The sequence below is a fragment of the Hemiscyllium ocellatum genome, chromosome 36 (genome assembly GCF_020745735.1).
Source record: "Hemiscyllium ocellatum isolate sHemOce1 chromosome 36, sHemOce1.pat.X.cur, whole genome shotgun sequence".
NCBI classification, from domain to species: domain Eukaryota; kingdom Metazoa; phylum Chordata; class Chondrichthyes; order Orectolobiformes; family Hemiscylliidae; genus Hemiscyllium; species Hemiscyllium ocellatum.
In genome coordinates this window covers 26,264,011-26,283,295 of record NC_083436.1, presented here as the reverse complement: position 1 = coordinate 26,283,295, position 19,285 = coordinate 26,264,011, and the positions used below count along the sequence as shown (strand labels likewise).

The following is a 19,285-nucleotide window of genomic DNA, read 5'->3' as shown; positions in this document are numbered from 1 at the left end:
CAGTCAATGCATATTTGAGAATAGTTGTGATATTTGTCATGATAAAGCCTGTTTAGAAACCTTAGACCATTATAAATACTCAAAATTTTTTTAGTTTGCTAAAGGTAGTCCAAAATCGTTTCATGTTTGATGAAGAGTTGCAATATAAAATTTTAATGTGTGGACCAATTGCCAATAATGATCAAACTGCAATGAAAGTATAATACAAGATACATTTGTTAAATTTAAAAAAATTGGTAAATAATATTTATTTTGTACATTAATGTTTTTACATAGAGCATGAGGAACATTGGCTGACCGATTCTGAAAAGAAAAACACACTGTAAAACTTATATTTACAAATGTATTCTCCAAAAGTTACGGATCTGCAAATCAAGGTGATGTCAAAATTTGTTGTGGAGACTTATGACAGCAAGAAGCAAAATTCCAGAGAGAACTTTTAAGATTCTAAAAACTTGCATGATTTTTCAAATCGAGGCTAGTGCTTATTTCTTTTGCAGGTTAAACAGCACAATTTTAATTTGGTGAATGTTTGAAAATTTTTCAAGGCACGGTAGTTTGACGTTTGAACAAAGATCTGAGTGCAGATGGACCAAGACAACTGATCCCCAAGACTAGCAAAAATTCATCAGATTATAATGTTTTCATGGTAAAAATTCATATTTACAGTTTCAGAAAAAAATCCGCTGTAGATTAAAGCAAAGGACACCATTTTGTAAAAATCAGTCATTAGTTGTTAAGAATATTGTTCAAGAAGTATCTCTCATAAGTAAACATCATTTTGAAATGCAACCATGACTTTATTTGTACACTTCAAGAACTGGATGTCCAGTTGTGATGGGAGCCTGAGAGATGGATAGATGAATATTTTCATGCACTCAAGGGTTTAAAATGCATTCCAAATCCAACAATGCATCAGCTTTTCTTCTTTCTGTTGCCACTCTACTGAGCTGTGGTAAAATAAAATTGAAAATCATAATCCATTCTGCTCACTTGACCAAACCTACCACTGAGCCACACTTGACCTGCTTGCTGGTGATCAGTTTGGGTTTCATCAGGATTACAATATATCAGACTTCATTACAATCATGGTTCAAGTATGGTCAAAGGAGCTGCATTCTGAATGTGTGAGGAGACTTGACTTCAAAGTTCATTCACCTGACTGCAACATCAAGGAATTCCATTAAAAGTGAAATTAATGGAAATTGGGGACAAACTGGCCAGTCATATCTAGCACTAAAGATCATTTAAAAATCGTTGGTGTTATTGACAAGGACATTTGTTGCTGATCCCTAATTGCCATTGAAGTGAATGGTTAACTAGTCCATCTCAGAGAACAGTTCAGACTCTTGATCATACATAGGCCAAACTAAGGAGAGCAAAAGCTTCCCTTCCCTAAAGGACAGATAGATTTTTTACAACAATTGATAAATAGGGAGACATCTGATTCTAGAATAAAAGCAAAATACTGCAGGTGCTGGGAATCTGATACAAATACAGAGAATGTTGGAGAAACTCAGCAGGTCCAGTAGCATCTGTGGAGAGAAACAGAGTTAATGTTTCCCAGTCTGGTGTGACATCTTTAGAAAAGATTTACAAGGATGTTGCCAGGGACGGAGGGTTTGAGCTCCAGGGAAAGGCTGAATAGGCTGGGGCTGTTTTTCCCTGGAGTGGTGGAGGCTGAGGGGTGACCTTGTAGAGGTTTAATAAATCATGAGGGGCATGGATTGGATAAATAGACAAGATCTTTTTCCCAGGATGGGGGAGTTCAAAACTAGAGGGCATAGGTTTAAGGGGAGAGGGGAAAGATATAAAAAAGGGCCTGAGGGGCAGCTTTTTCACACAGAGGGTGGTGAATGTATGGAATGATTTGCCAGAGGAAATCGGATGGATCTATGAATAGCAAGGGTTTAGTGAGAAATGGGCCGAATGCTGGCAAAAAGGACTAGATCAGTTTCGGGTATCTGCTCAGCGGGAAAGAGTTAAGCCGAAAGGCCTGTTTCCAATCTGTGTAACTCCATGATGTTATAACTGTGAGTTCTGAAGTTACACCAGACTGGAACATTAACTTTATTTTTCTTCATAGATGTTACTAGACCTGTTGAGTTTATCCAGCAGACTCTGCAACTAGGTCTAGATCTATAACCCTGATTTAATTAATTAAATTTCAATTTAATCAGAGGCCCAGGTGGGATTTCAACCCGTGCCCCAGAAGATTAACCTGGTCTCTAGTTCACCGTATGGTCTCCACTGGTTTTTTGCTGGTGGAGATCTTTTACTTTAACCATTACACAGTGCAGCAGGAGTGACTGAGGGCAGTGTCATTGGCTAAACTATCTTCAACTGTTTATTAAATGATCTTCCACCCATCATATGTTGAAAACTGGGGCTCTTTGCTGATGATTGCAAAATATTTGCTCCTGTAGCACCTCTTCAGATAATAAAGCAGTCTGAACCACTGTTTCTTTTTCATCACTCAAGTTGATATCATGGATCTAAGATTAACATGTTTGTTAGCCAAAAGTATTAAGGGATTTGTGGAAAAGGGTGTATGGAGTAAGTGCAGATCAGTCATTTTCCATCATTTAAGTTGTATTTAGGTGAACACTTGAAATGACATAGCCATACAAGTCTAAGGGCCAAGGACTGGAAAATGAGATTCAAACAGATAGATGTTAGATCATTGGTGTGGGCATGATTAGCTGAAGGGCCTTTTCCCATGCTGTTAGAACTCTATGCTTATTAATTATGCTTAATACCTTTTCAGAGGCTGTAGCTGCCCTGTGTTCTGAATGAGTCAGACGCCTTTGAAGTCTATTCGTTTTTTCCTGATTTTCCAACATCTGTCTGTCATACTGCTCAAAATAAAAAGAGGAACATATGAAGAAGGATTCTATCAAAAACAAACATGAGGTGAAAGGTTGATTTGATGCTTAGCGTTTACATTTTGTACACTGAGGTAATGTGCACCAAAACAAAGAGTGAAAGTCATTGTGTGCCCTGCAAAAGAATTGATTACAGGACAATAATGTCTCAGAAATTGCTGAAAAAATCACATTACTTTAAAGAAATTACAGCCTATTTCTCTTTTCCCACTACAAATTCTAAAAGTAAGTTCTGATTCGCCTCAAAGTATTGAATCATAGAATTCCGACAGTGCAGAAAGAAGCCATTCAGCCCATCAAGTCTGCACAAACCCTCTGGAGAGCATTCCACCCAGACCTTCCCTCTATCTCTAAAACCATGCATTTACCATAGCTAACACACCTAGCCCATACATCCGCGAATATTATGGGGTAACAGCATGGCCAATCCACCTAATCTGCACATCTTTGGACTGTGTGAGGAAACCAGAGCACCTGGAGGAAACCGAGACAGACATGGGGAGAAGGGCTCATGCCCGAAATGTTGATTCTCCTGCTCCTTGGATGCTGCCTGACCTGCTGTGCTTTTCCAGCAACGCATTTTCAGACTGAGAAAAGGAACAATGGAACTGTCAAATATTACTCCATCTGTTACCCTTCCATCAATTTTCAATTCCGGAAAGTATGCAAAGATAATCTTAAAGCTAAGGTGAAAAATCCATTTCAATTCGAGATTTTCCATCCCCACAATCTCTGGGCCAACGTACCTTTACATGGAACAAAAACACTAACTTTTTCTTCTGGCACTATTGTCAGTCATTCTCATGCACAGGAACATAAAACAAGTTCTTGGAAGCAATGTGAACTGATGGTAAATGTGTAAATTAGAATGTGCGAATTCAATTGAAGTGTTAAACTAAAATAACATTTAAAAGCTTTAATTATAGATCAAAGACAATATGCTCTCAGATAACTTTTCTCCCTCATTCACCTCTTATTTCATTTCCTATTGGTCAAGTACATCTGTTACAATGGGCGATCGGTTTCCTCCCCTGTCCCTTTGGGGAATTGATTACTGACTGTTGGGTAACATTACAATATCAAAATTAAAGTCAATCGTGGAAAACATTCTTCTAAAGTGGGTTGTATTTTCTTCTTTGTAACATATTTCAAGGGGAAATAATACAAACGAATTTAAAGAAAATCACATAAAACTTAAGAAGTACTTTGTTGACATGGAATTACAAAATGTTAAAAATCATGATCAGCAAAAATTAAGACATTCCAGTTAATGATAAAATATGTTGTAAGCACTCATAGTTCTGTTTATGTAACGAGCTTACTACAATTGAAGAAACAACAATGTCATGAAGAAAAAACTTCTAAATATTCAGAAGCAGAAGTCTAAATAAAATAAATGCATACATTGAGAGATTCCACTGACTCAAAGAGTCATAGAGATTTATAGCACGGAAACAGATTCACCCTGTCCATGCTGACCAGATATCCTAATCTAATCTAGTCCCATTTACCAGATATCCCTCTAAACCCTTCCTTTTCATGTACCCATCCAGATGTCTTTTGAATGCTGCAATTGTACCAGCCTCCACCACTGCCTCTGGCAGTTCGTTCCATACACGCACCACCCTGTGTGTGAAAAAGTCACCTCTTAGGTCCCTTTCATATCTTTCCCCTCTCACCCTAAACCTATGCCAAATGGTTCTGCACTCCCCCAACCCAGGGAAAAGATCTTTTCTATTTAGCCTATCCATGTCCTTCATGATTTTATAAACCTGTATAAGGTCACCCCTCAGCCTCCGATGCTCCAGGGAAAACAGCCCCAGCCTGTTCAGCCTCTCCCTACAGCTCAAATCCTCCAACCCCAGCAACATCCTTGTAAATCTTTTCTGAACCCTTTCAAGTTTCACAACATCCTTCCAATAGGAAGGAGACTAGAATTGCACACAATATTCCGAAAGTGGTCAAACCAATATCCTGTACAACTGCAACATGACCTCTCGACTCCTGTACTGAATGCTCTGAACAATAAAGGAAAGCATACCAAAAGCCTTCTGCACTATCCTATCTACCTGTGACTCTATCTTCAAGGAACTATGAACCTGCACTCCAAGATCTCTTTGTGCAGCAACACTACCCAGGACCTTACCATGAAGTGTACAAGTCCAGCTGTGATTTGGTTTTCCAAAATTCAGCACGTCATATTTACCTAAATTAAACTCCATCTGCCACTCCTCAGCCCATTGCTCCATCTGATCAAGATACCATTGCACTCTGAGGTATCTTTCTTTGCTGTCCACTACATCTCTAACTTTGGTGTCACCTGCAAACTTACTAACTATACCTCTTATGTTCACATCCAAGTCATTTATACAAATGACAAAAAGCAGCAGACCCAGCACCGATCCTTGTGGCACTCCACTGGTCACAGGCCTCCGGCACCACCCTTTGACTTCTACCTTTGAGCCAGTTCCATATCCAACTGGCTAGTTCTCGTATTCCATGAGATCTTGGTAACCTTGCTAACTAGTCTCCCATGAAGAACCTTGTTGAACGCCTTACTGAAGTCCATGTAGATTATAGATATAGATTCCTGATGAAGGGCTTATGCCCAAAACATCGAATTTCCTGTTCCTTAGATGCTGCCTGACCTGCTGCGCTTTTCCAGCAACACATTTTCAGCTCCATATAGATTATGTCTACCACTCTGCCCTCATCAATCCTCTTTGTTACTTCTTCAAAAAAACTCAATCAAGTTTGTGAGACATGATTTCCCACACACAAAGCCAAGCTGACTATCCCTAATCATTCGTGGCCTTTCCAAATACATGTAAATCCTGTCCCTCAGGATTCCCTCCAACAACTTGCCCACCACCAATGTCAGGCTCACCGGTCTATAGTTCCCTAGCTTTTCTTTACCACCTTTCTTAAACAGTGGCACCACATTAGTCAACCTGCACTCTTCCAGCACCTCACCTGTGACGTTTGATGATACAAATATCTCATCAAGGGGCCCAACAAACATCTCCCTAGATTCCCACAGAGTTCTCAGGCACACCTGATCAGGACCCGGGCATTTATCCACTTTTATACATTTCAAGACATCCAGCACCTCTTCCTCTGTAATATGGACATTTTTCAAGATGTCACCATCTATTTCTCCACATTCTATATCTTCTATGTCCTTCTCCACAGTAAACACTGATGAGAATACCTGTTTAGTATCTCCCCCATCTCCTGCAGCTCCAGGTTGCCTTGCTGATCTTTGAGGGGCCCTATTCTCTCCCTAGTTACCCTTTTGTCCTTAATGTAGTATAAAATCCTTTGGATTCTCTTTAAGCCAATTTGCCAAAGCCATCTCATGCCCCTTTTTTGCCCTCCTGATTTCCCTCAAGCATACTCCTACTGTCTTTATACTCTTCTAAGGATTTATTCGAATCTCCTGTCTGTACCTGACATACGCTTCCTTTTTTTTCTTAATCTCAATTTCACTAGTCATCCAGTTTTCCCTACACCTATCAGTTTTTCCTTTCACCCTAACAGGAACATATTGCCTCTGGACTCTTGTTATCTCAGTTTTGAAGGCTTCCCATTTTTGAGCCCTCCCTTTACCTGTGAATATCTGCTCCCAATCAGCTTTTGAAAGTTCTTGCCAAATATCATCAAAATTAGCCTTCTTCTAATTTAGAACTTCAACTTTTAGATCTGGTCTGTTCTTTTTCATCACTATTTTAAATCTAATAGAATTATGGTCGCTGGCCCCAATGTGCTCCCCCACTGACACCTCAGTCACCTGTCCTGCCTTATTTCCCAAGAGTAGGTCAAGTTTTGCACCTTCTCTAGTTGGTACATCCACATGCTGAATCAGAAAATGTTCTTGTACATACTTAAGAAATTCCTCTCCATCTAAACCCTTAACACTGTGGCAGCCCCAGTCGATATTTGGAAGTTAAAACGCCCGATCATAGCCACCCTATTATTCTTACAGATAACTGAAATCCGCTTACAAATTTGTTTCTCAATTTCCCTCTGACTATTGGGGGGTCTATAATACAATCCCAATAAGACGATCATCCCTTTCTTATTCTCAGTTCCACCCAAACAACTTCCGTGGATGTATTTCCGGGAATGTTCTCCCTCAGTACAGCTGTAATGCTATCCCTTATCAAATCCCTCCTCTCTTGCTCCCCCTTCTATCCTTCCTATAGCATTTGCATCCTGGAACATTAAGCTGCCAGTCTTGTCCACCCCTGAGCCACGTTTCTGTAATTACTATGATATCCCAGTCCCATGTTCCTAACCATGCCCTGAGTTCATCTGCCTTCCCTGTTAAGCCTCTTGCATTGAAGTAAAGGCAGTTTAATTTATCAGTCCAACCTTGTTCTCTGTCCTTGCCTGCCCTGTTTGACTCATCCCTTTTCCCAATGGTATCAGTCTCAGATTGATCTCTTTCCTCACTATTTTCCTGGGTCCCACCCTCCACCTTACTAGTTTCAATCCTCCTGAGCAGCTCTAGCAAATCTTCCTGTCAGTATATTTGTCCCCTTCCAATTCAAGTGCAATCTACCTTTCTAGTCCAGATCACTTTTACCCCAGAAGAGATTCCAATGATCCAAAAATGTGAATCCTTCTCCCATACACCAGCTCCTCAGCCATCCATCCATCTGCTCTATCTTCCTCTTCCTACCCTCACTAGCTCGTAGCACTGGGAGTAATGGGCGGCACGGTGGCACAGTGGTTAGCACTGCTGCCTCACAGCGCCTGAGACCCGGGTTCAATTCCCGACTCAGGCGACTGACTGTGTGGAGTTTGCACGTTCTCCCCGTGTCTGCGTGGGTTTCCTCCGGGTGCTCCGGTTTCCTCCCACAGTCCAAAGATGTGCGGGTCAGGTGAATTGGCCATGCTAAATTGCCCGTAGTGTTAGGTAAGGGATAAATGTAGGGGTATGGGTGGGTTGCGCTTCGGCGGGTCGGTGTGGACTCGTTGGGCCGAAGGGCCTGTTTCCGCACTGTAAGTAATCTAATCTAATCTAATCTAGGTATTACTACTCTTGAGGACCTCCTTTGCAAATTCCTGCCTAACTTTCTATATTCTTCCTTCGGAATCTCATTCTTTTCCCTTCTTATGTCATTGGTACCAACGTGAACAATGAGCTCCTGCTGGTCCCTCTCCCCCTTTGAGAACATTCTGCACCCTCTCTGAGACATCCTTGATCCTGGCACCAGGGAGGCAACACACCATTCTGATTTTTCACTGCGGGCTGAAGAAATATCTGTCTGTGCCTTTGACAAGAGAGTCCCCATCACAATCGATCACTTGGAACCCGATGTAGCCCTCACTACATTAGAGCCTGTCTCAATACCTGAAACTTGGCTGTTCGTGCTGCATTACCCTGAGAGTCCATCACACTGTATATTTTCCAAAACAGCATACTTGTTTGAAATGGGGATAGCCAAAGAAGACCCTTGCATGACCTGCCAACTCCTCCTACCTTCCATAGAGTTCCTCTCACACGTAAATCAGAATTGTAAAAGAGTGATGATTGGTTTTTCATATCCTTTTAAAAGTTAAGTTTTAATGTTCAATATAAATATAATATAGTAGCGCCTCGACTTACGAACTTAATCCGTTCCAGGACCTGGTTCACGAACCGAAAAGTTCGCGAACTGAATCAATTTGCCCATTGTTTGGATATTTCTGGAGTCTTTTCTCTTTTTTGTCTCTTGGAGGTTGGTGATGCCACAAGAAAACAATCCAGAGAAACTTGTTTTTATTTTTGTTGCAGAATTTTCCGAAATGGGACATCACATTGTCATTTAAAATGTTCACCTTCCTTCGTACCTTGAATTTCGTACGTACATTGAAGCAAAACTTTACGTACAATCCTGTTTGTAAACTGATTTCTTTGTGAATGGGGTCATTCATATGTCGAGGCGCTACTGTGTATGCACTTCAGTAAGGCTTTCGACAAGATTCCACATGGGATATTGGTTAGCAAGGTTAGATCTCATGGAATACAGTGAGAACTAGCCATTTGGATACAGAACTGGTTCAAAGGTAGAAGACAGAGGGTGGTGGTGGAGGGTTGTTTGTCAGACTGGAGGCCTGTGACTAGTGGAGTGCCACAAGGATTGGTGCTGGGTCCTCTACTTTTTGTCATTTACATAAATGATTTGGATGTGAGCATAAGAGGTATAGTTAATAAGTTTGCTGATGACATCAAAATGGGAGATGTAGTCGATAGCGAAGAAGGTTACCTCAGATTAAAATGGGATCTTGATCAGATGGGCCATTGGGCTGAGGAGTGGCAGATGGAGTTTAATTTAGATAAATGTGAGGTGCTGCATTTTGGGAAAGCAAATCTTAGCAGAACTTATACATTTAATAGTAAGGTCCTAGGGAGTGTTGCTGAACAAAGAGACCTTGGAGAGCAGTTTCATAGCTCCTTGAAAGTGGAGTAGCAGTGGATAGGATAGTGAAGAAGGCGTTTGGTATACTTTCCTTTATTGGTCAGAGTATTGAGTACAGGAGTTGGGAAGTCATGTTGTGGCTGTATAGGACATTGGTTAGGCCACTGTTGGAATATTGCGTGCAATTCTCGTCTCCTTCCTATCAGAAACATGTCGAACTTGAAAGGATTCAGAAAAGATTTACAAGGATGTTGCCAGGGTTAGAGGATTTGAACTATAGGGAGACGTTGAATAGGCTGGGGCTGTTTTCCCTGGACCGTCGGAGGCTGAGGGGGTTACCTTATAGATGTATATAAAATCATGAGGGGTATGGATAGAGTAAATAGACAAGATCTTTTCCCTGGGTTGGTGAAGTCAAGAACTAGAGGGCATAGATTTAAGGTGAGAAGGGAATGATATAAAAGAGACATAAAGGGTAACTTTGTCACGCAGAGGGTGGTGCATGTGTGGAATGGGCTGCCAGAGCAAGTCTTGGAGGCCGGTACAATTGCAACATTCAAAAGGCATCTGGGGGGATCCAAGATGGCGGCGACCCAGCAAGACTGAGTCCACAGTGCTCTACCCAAAACTTGGGCAAAGTGGGCTATCCACCCCCACCACACTCACTAAACCATTTATAATAGTTGTTAACCTTAAATAGTTACCTGTTAGTACATTTAAATAGTCTAATACTAGCTGGAAAATGAGTAAAGGGAAGGGAACAGGCGGCTCTAAGAAAGCAGGGACCCCTCCCCCACCCTCTCCCTCTTCAGCTGCAACAAAGGTGTCTTCAGCTACTTCAGGAGATTTACCAATGAAGATGAGCTTTGAGGAGATGTTTGCCAGGTGGGAGGCGAAGATTGATGCTTTTATCGATGAGTCTCGGCAGAGCAGAGAAGCACTATCAGCCGAGCTGCAGAAGCAGGGCAGAGACATTCAGGAATTGGGGTGCCGAGTCAGAGAGGTGGAGTCGAAGGCCGCAGCCTCAGAGACTGCGATAAAATCGGCAGCCAACCACATCCGTTTTCTCGAGAATCGAGTCCAGAACCTAGAAAACCACATTGATGACCTCGAAAATCGATGTCGTAGAAAAAATATTCGGTTGTTGGGCCTGCCCGAGCAGGAAGAGGGAGGTCAGCTGACAGCATTCTTAGAGCATTGGCTGCCACAACTTTTAAATCTGCATAATGGATCAGGCCAGGTAAGGGTAGAATGGGCCTACCGGGTCACAGTACGTGGGCCCAGCTCAACCCAGCGCCCACGCCCGGTCCTGTTCCAGCTGCAGAGCTATAGGGAGAGGCAGATGCTCCTGGAAGCCTCAAGAAATCTGGGAAAAGATCCCCAAGCTATGACCCACAAAGGATCCAGGATCATGCTGTTCCAGGACTTCTCCCCAGCTTTGGTCCGAAAGAGGAAGGCATTCGATGAGGCGAAGAAGCGTTTAAGGGACTTAAATATCCAGTACTCCTTACGATATCCAGCGACGCTACGCCTTAGCCACGAAGGATCCATATATAACTTCAGATCACCGGAGAAGGCTAAGGAATTCTTGGACTCTCTTAAATAAACTGTAAGAGATTGTGGACGCTGGTCTGCCTTTCCCATTATTTTGGTTTACATCCCTTCATCTTTTCTTATCTTTCCCCCTATGTGTGTATGTATATATATATGTTGGGGCGTTTGGTTAATGTTGATGGGGAGAGGTGGTTACCTTATTCTATTTTACTTCTGTTTTTAGGAGCGGGGTTGTTTTTCTTTCCCCTGTTATTTTGTGGTATTATATTTAAGTATTACATGTTGAGATTGTAATCTTATAGTTATATATGGTATTAATATTCCCAAATATATTTAGATGTGGGTGTGGGTGTGGGTGGGGGTGGGGTGTTCACTGTTAATTCTAGCTTTATATTATATTTGAATTCTCCTCATTTTATTGAGGAACACCTGGGTCAAGGGTGGGGCACTGGTTGGAAGAGGGTAAGATGGACTGTGGGAGAGGAAGTGACGCTCCCTGGGAACAAGGGAGAAAATCTCCAATTCGGAATGTTTTATATCTTTTATACTTAGAAAGAGTTTTTTGTTATATTGTTTTGAGTGTATCAGAGAGTCTTTACTTTTATAAATCTTGTATGCTCCATGCTCGGGATGTTCTAGATAGGGTTTCCCCTCCCGAGGGGTCTCGGATCTGTCCAGATGATTATGGCTGAACAGTCGGTTAAGTGGTGCACCTGGAATGTCAGGGGGAGTAATTAGCCAGTTAAAAGGAAGAAAATATTATCAAATCTTAAGAAGGAGAGAGTTGATATAGCTCTCCTACAGGAGGCACACCTGTCGGATAAAGAACACTTAAAATTACGACAGGGCGGATTTGATCAGGCCTTTTTTTCCTCTTTTAATTCAAAAAGCAGGGGAGTCGTTATCCTTGTCCGGAAGAACTTCCCTTTGAAAATTCTAAATCACATAAAAGACGAATCTGGACGATATATTTTGATTAAAGCCCTCATAAATGGAGAGGAATATGGGATCTTAAATGTATACTGCCCCCCGGCACACCCCTTTATATTCATAACGGAAGCTTTTTCAAAACTGATGGCCTTTGGTGCCTGTCATACAATTATAGGGGGAGACTTTAACTGTATTATGGATCCGGAAATAGACAGCATTCCCAAGAGTGCCGCTGGAGTATCTCCCAGATCTAGACAACTGGCGGACCTGAATAAAGAATTAGGATTGGTAGATGTATGGAGATGTCTCCATCCACAGGGTAGAGATTTTTCTTTCTACTCTAATCCACATAAATGTCACACAAGAATTGATATGATTTTTGCCCCATCGATTTTTCTAAATTCTATAGCAACCTGTAAAATAGGTACTATAGCAATCTCTGACCATGCCGCTGTATACATGGAAACTAAGGTAAAGAACAATGGGACATCCGCTCGGCATTGGCGTATGGACCCCTTCCTGATAAAAGATAGCAAATTTTTAAAGTACTTCTCCCAAGAACTTAAAACATTTTTAGAAATTAATACTGGTACGGCTAGCAATCCGTCAATGATGTGGGAGACCATCAAAGCTTATGCACGAGGTTTGATCATCTCCTATTCAGCGACCCAGAGGAAAATGAAGGGAGAGCAACAGCGTCTGCTCGAAGCTCGCCTAAAAGCAGCCGAAACAGCATATGCTGATAGACCTTCTATCACAAAATTGCAGAGGATTACAGCTCTTAGGACAGCTTTAAACACCGCGCTTACTCAAACGGCTAAAAGGGAAATATTATTTGCGAAACAAAGATTATATGAATATGGCGACAAACCGGGTAGATACTTAGCATTTCTTGCAAAGAAAAAGAAAGCCCCTCAAACTATTCCGACCATCAAGGAAAGTACAGGTACCCTGACTCATGATCATAAAAAGATCAATGTGACCTTTAAAGAATTTTATTCTGAACTATATAGATCGCAGGATTGTGAAGATAGGATTAGGAGGATGCAGTCATTTTTAAAAAATTTGACCTTCCCGGGCCTGACTCCGGAACAGGTGTCGGCCCTAAATACCCCTTTAACAGTCCAAGAAATACTTGAGGCAATTAGGCAACTTCAGAGCGGAAAAGCACCGGGCCCGGATGGTTTTCAAGCTGAATTCTATAAAGAATTTACAGGAATATTGGTTGACCCACTTATGGATATGTATAATTTTGCGCATAGTCAGGTCTGTCTCCCGCCCACGCTGAAAGAAGCAAATATTTCTCTTATCCTCAAAAAAGGAAAAGACCCAGAAGATTGTGCATCTTACCGACCAATATCCTTACTAAATGTAGACTTTAAAATTCTCTCAAAAATGTTAGCACTAAGACTAGAAAGGGTACTGCCATATATTATAAAGGAGGACCAGACGGGATTTATTAAGGGCCGCAGATCATCCAATAATATCAGAAGGGTCTTGAATATGATCCAAGCCTGTCATCAGGGAAAGATACCAGGAGTAGTAATTTCATTGGATGCGGAAAAGGCATTTGATAGGGTTGAATGGTCATATTTATTTTACACATTGGAAAGGTTTGGCGTTGGACAGGTGTTTACCAAATGGGTTTCAACATTGTATAATGACCCCAAAGCAGCTGTTATTACTAATGGGTTAAGATCGGATGGCTTCAGTGTGGGTAGGGGCTGCCGTCAAGGATGTCCTCTCTCACCATTGTTGTTTACGCTGATAATCGAACCACTAGCAGAAGCCATCCGGACTGATCCTAATATAACGGCCCCGAGGATTGGTACAGGCAAACACAAAATAACCCTCTATGCAGATGACGTTCTCTTATTCCTCAGTAATCCTTTAATGTCAGTGCCTCGTCTAATTCAAGTTATTAATACATTTAGTGCATTCTCAGGCTATAAAATTAATTTTTCAAAATCGGAAGCCATGCCAATGGGTGGTCTGGCTATGATACCCCACTTAATGGACGGATCCCCTTTTCCCTTCTGTTGGTCCCTGGAGGGCTTCTTATATTTAGGTATTTTTATCACGCCAGTATTTGATCAGCTGTATAGGGCTAATTTTGTACAATTACTGGAAAGGATAAGGCAGGACCTCCAGCGATGGAGAGACCTTCCGACTTCCTGGCTAGGGAGAATAGCATTAATTAAAATGAATGTTCTGCCCCGTCTCTTATATCCTATGAGAATGCTGCCGCTGATGCTGCCAAGGCTAGCCCTACGTAAATTATATGGCTGGTTGGGCTCCTTTATTTGGAACCATAGACGGCCCCTTATTAAGCTGAAGAAGCTACAGCTTCCACAGGCAAGGGGAGGACTGGACTTCCCAGACTTTAGGAAATATCAGTTAAGCTCCCTACTAAGTTACATAGCTGATTGGGTTTCATCTGATCCACAATCAATTTGGCTGGATATCGAAGCCTCCCAAGTAAAATACCCACTTATTAACCTTTTATTTTCAGATAAGAGGAAAATCATTACAGACCACTGTAAAAATCCCATAATATTAAACACAATTAAGGCCTGGAATATAATGCGGCAAAATGAGGGTAACTCACATAAAACATCCCCCCATGCACCAATAGTAGGTGCATGGGGATTCCAACCGGGGATTACAGATGCCACCTTTAAACTCTGGAGATCCAGGGGCATCTCATGCTTAGGGGACCTATTTAAAGATGGGATCCTGATGTCCTTTGAGCAGCTGCGTCTGAAATTCGGAATACCTAATGGGGATCTCTTTCGATACTTCCAAGTTCGAGATTATATACAGAGGAAGACTACATTAATAGATAGTCTTTATAAATCAGACAGAGAACGTAATGTCTTACGACCAGCGGGGGCATCCTCCGTTAGTACTATATACCATTTGCTACACGATGGAGTCTCAGGAGACATGGATGACCTGCTTAAAACATGGGAGCAAGACTTGGGGCTAGAAATCTCTGAGGATATGTGGAATGACATTTGGAAAAATGCTAGAAGAATTGCTATCTGTAACAGAACTCAGGCTATCCAACTAAAGATACTTCATAGGGCCCATATAGCTCCGGCTCGACTGGCAAAATTTAAGGCAGGAGCATCTCCAATGTGTCCCAAATGCAAAATAGAGGTGGGTACTCTTGCACATTGTCTGTGGACTTGTCAGAAAATCCGCAGATACTGGACTAAAGTGGCAAATACCCTGACAGAAATTTTAGGAACGGAAATTAGGGTGGACCCTGTATCTCTCCTTTTGGGCTTTTCGAACCTCTCATCTCTGGATATGCATGGGAAGAGACTATTTTCTATTCTCTCTTTCTGTGCAAGGAAAAATATTTTGGTGAACTGGGTGGCTGAGGGCCCCCCTGGACTTTCAAATTGGCACAGATTAATTATGGAATATATCCCCCTTGACTTCCTCACAAATATGGTGCACCGAAAGACTGAATTATTTTATAAAATATGGTAGCCCTTTTTGAATTATATAAATGCAGATATTTCGGCTATCCTAACAAGGGCTTTTACTTAGTGAAGATTTCAGACCGGGCTGCTCCGGGGCCCCTTGGGAGAGGAATCCTGCGCGAATACGGGTTTTATTACATTTGATGTTTATACATTCCGAGCATGTAAGAGACTTAGGTATACACTTTGGTTAGTTATAGGTTAGATTAGTAGAAAGTTGAGTTTTTTTTTCTTTTTTTTCCGTTTCTTTTTTTTCTCTTTTTGTTTTCTTTCTTTCTCTTTTCTTTGTTAAATTATGACTATTGTATATATGATTTAATTGTACATCAATGTTTGTATTTGAGAGTTTTGTTTATTTTTGTAAATTTGCAAAAATGTTAAATTTCAATAAAAATATCTACAAAAAAAAAATGAGTATATGAATAGGAGGGGTTTGGAGGGATTTGGGCCAGGGGCTGGCAGTTGGGACTAGATTGGGTTGGGATATCTGGTCCACATGGCCGAGTTGGACAGAAGGGTCTGTTTCTGTGCTGTACATTTCTATGACTCTATAATAAAAATTAAAAAAACGATAAAAATTGAAAATATTGAAAATTTTTCAACCACAAAAGCAAGTTACGTACTTTTTAAGAGTTTTCTCTCACTCTTTGACAGAAAGCATGCTCCACCTTCCAACGCAGCTAATCCAAACATGGACCATGTGCTGAAAAAAACTGTATGACAAGCTTCTTCACGTTGTATTGACCCACTTCTTATGCATTCATTAAAACTTACTGTAAATTAGCAAACGGATTGCTCATAAAGGCTGATGGAATTGGAAAGTGGGAGCTCAGTGGTAAAGAGTGCTTTTTATTAAGGAGTGAGAGTGTACAAATTACTTTATTTTACTTCTTCCCCACATTCCACAACCTTCACACCACTCTCGAAGCAAACATATTAGTCTGTAGGAGGAGAACCTCGTATTGGAGAGGTCAAAGAACTCGATCTTGTAAACATGCAATTTCCACCAGTGGTAGTTTGACTTCCTTTTTAGGGGCCACTCAATTTCCTCCTAGAGTGATAACAGTTGTGAATACATTTCACTATCCCTTCTCAAGTCTCCATTCATAAATTTGCTATTCAAGGACCACAGTTAAGCTGCTCCTTTGGACAAAAGGACTAAGCAAATTTTACATAAAGAGCCATCAATTTCAAAGTCTAAATGCACAGGCCTGAATATTCAAACCCTGTCCATGACAGAACAGAGGTAGACATGACCTGATCTAAGAAAGGACATACTTGCCGTGGAAGGAGTGCAGCGAAGTTCACTCAGTTGATCCTGGGGATAGCTATGGCTGGGTGATGGTTCGCCTGGGCCTGTATTCACTCGAGTTTAGAATGATGAGAGGGGATCAGATTGAAACACATAAATTTCTAACAGGGTTGTGCAGAGTACGTGGATATTTTCTCCGGTTGGGAAGTCTAGAACCATGTCCCAGGATGCAGTATAAACCATTTAGGACTGAGATGAGGAAACACTTCTTCACCCAAAGAATGCCAAGCCTGTGGAATTCTCAATCACAAAAGGCTGTGGAAGCCAAATCAGTGAATATGTTCAAGAAAAAGCTACGTTTGTTTAGATTTTAAAAGCAAATTTTAGGAATATTAAATTTAGTCACATCCAAATATTTGAGATATACTGAGAACAGCTGGGACCCAAGTACTGATCCTTATGATATCCCTCTAGTCACATTCCTACTCTGTTTTCCCTCTTGCTAGCCAATCATTATTCCATATCATGACATTATCTCCTAGTCCAACTGCTTCAAATTTTGTCACTACCCTCCTGTGGGGAATGTTATCGAAAGCTTTCTGAAAATCTAAGGATTCTATGTCAACAGGTCTCCTTGATCAGTTTTATTAGTATCATTTCGAAAACAACTTCAACAAGGTCATCAAACATAATTTCCTGTTTGCAAATCTGAGCTGATAATACCCAATCCGATCATTATCGACCAGATGTCTATGTATCTTATCGTTTATAATAGATTTTAGCATTTCCCAACTACTGATTTAATAGGTCTATAGTTCTTTGTTTTCCCGATAGCTCCCTTCTTAAGGCATTTGCTAACTTCCAATCCACAGGGAGTATACCAGAATCTATAGATTTCAATCTATGGAAGATAATCATCAATGCAATGACTATCTCTATAGCCATGTCCATCAACACTGTTGGATGTAGATCATCAGGACTTGAAGATCAAACACCTTACAGCCCCATTCATTTCTCCAGTATAAATCTCTTACTGCTTCTAATTTCTGTTAACATCTCATTCTTCCTAGCCAATTGGATCTTTTAAGTCTGGGAGATTTCTGGTATCTTTCTCATGAAAAAAACAGATTACAAACACAAACGACTGCCAGGTAATCCAAAAATAAACCACAGGCAGACAGAGTCGGGGGACTCCTGCACTATCATGCTTGCTAATTGTATTCTATTTTGGAAACTAGGGACGGCAGTGGTTCCTCATGGATTAGTTCAGTTGGCTGGTGTGAAAACTAGGAGTTTTGAGGAGAAATAAATCTTTCTGAGGATGTTGTGATTTCAACACACAACTGATCTACAGTTGATTAGCTATGTTTGTACCACAAACACAGTAGTTTAGAATGGTCAGCTCGTTTATTTAGCTGGCTCACACATGACATGCTGAATGGCCTCATTCTGTGCTGTACCTTTTCTATGGTTCTACAGAATCTTTTTCCATGCAAATTAAGACATTGTCTCAGTTAAAATTCCAAATCAATGGCTTCTCTCTGAGGAGTAATCAATTGTGGCTCCAGTTTCCGGTCCCTGAGGCAAAACATTTAGCTTAAAGTGGGAGTCGTGTTTTAAATCAGAATTGTGAACAGTGGGTAAAGTGTCCTATTCTCATCAGATGAGGATTAATTTTATGCCATTATACTGTCAATTAAATTTGTGAGGCTGTGAAATTTGCTAAGGCCCTGTCGGAAAGTTTCTTCTTGACAAGTGGTTCTGACAAATAAGTGACTTATGTATAAGGTGACCTAATGTCAACAATTACCAACATCTGAATGGCTTTTAAAGATCTACCTCCTCCTAAGGAAGTGACTCATGTCTAACTCAACTTCAGCGCAAGAAGCCGGATGAAAATTAAAAAGAAAATGCAATGGAAAGAAATGTCATTACACAAACTGGTGAGTGATAAATTGTGAATCCCACAAAGTCAGTGATTTATGTGGATATACTATAAATGCCATTTCTCAGGTTCACAAAACAAATAAATTATTCAACAATTTGATTAAATTCATCTGAAAGAATTCAAAACTTCTTTAAAATGCCATGAAGTTCCACACTGATGATGGAAACAAATGGCAATTTTTTGTCTGGATGCAAAACATGCATTTTGATGTAAAAAGAACCACACTCTGGACATTAAAAAAAAATCAGATTTTCCTCCATATGTCCTGATCTCATGCCATTTTCCCCTGGCTTTTATGTGGAATGTGAATATCTGATGTGCAATATTCTCAATGCCCCCACTGAAGTCAGATTCCCCACCTTTAATGAGGGCTAAAAATATATTTTCGCCCACACACCAGAATATTCCAGTGTAGACTTGTTTTATTGGATGTGTATTGAAAGTATGCTGGGCTTCAGATTTCATAAAGAAAATGAAAACCTTCTAAGGCATTAGGAACATTTTAAAAGATAAACAAAGGATGTTTTTGAACTGTCAAATGTCACAATTAGATATGCTGCATTTTGGGAAAGCAAATCTTAGCAGGACTTACGCACTTAATGGTAAGGTCCTAGGGAGTGTTGCTGAACAAAGAGACCTTGGAGTGCAGGTTCATAGCTCCTTGAAAGTGGATTCACAGGTAGACAGGATAGTGAAGAAGGTGTTTGGTATGCTTTCCTTTATTGGCCAGAGTATCGAGTGCAGGAGTTGGGAGGTCATGTTGCAGTTGTACAGGACATTGGTTAGGCCACTGTTGGAATATTGTGTGCAAATCT

The 19,285-nt window shown here is 40.9% G+C and overlaps 1 protein-coding gene across 1 annotated transcript in view; it reads right to left on the bottom strand.

Annotated features, from left to right (window-relative positions):
• Positions 1-287: 287 nt before the first annotated feature.
• sclt1 (sodium channel and clathrin linker 1) overlaps positions 288-19,285 on the bottom strand; it is a 116,265-nt gene continuing 97,267 nt past the window's right edge. Inside the window, exons 21-22 of the mRNA XM_060851470.1 lie at positions 2,760-2,855; positions 288-950 (exon numbers count right to left, since the gene is read on the bottom strand). Of these exons, the coding sequence (XP_060707453.1) occupies positions 879-950; positions 2,760-2,855 (168 nt within the window). The 3' untranslated portion in view covers positions 288-878. The remainder of the gene's footprint in view (positions 951-2,759; positions 2,856-19,285) is intronic.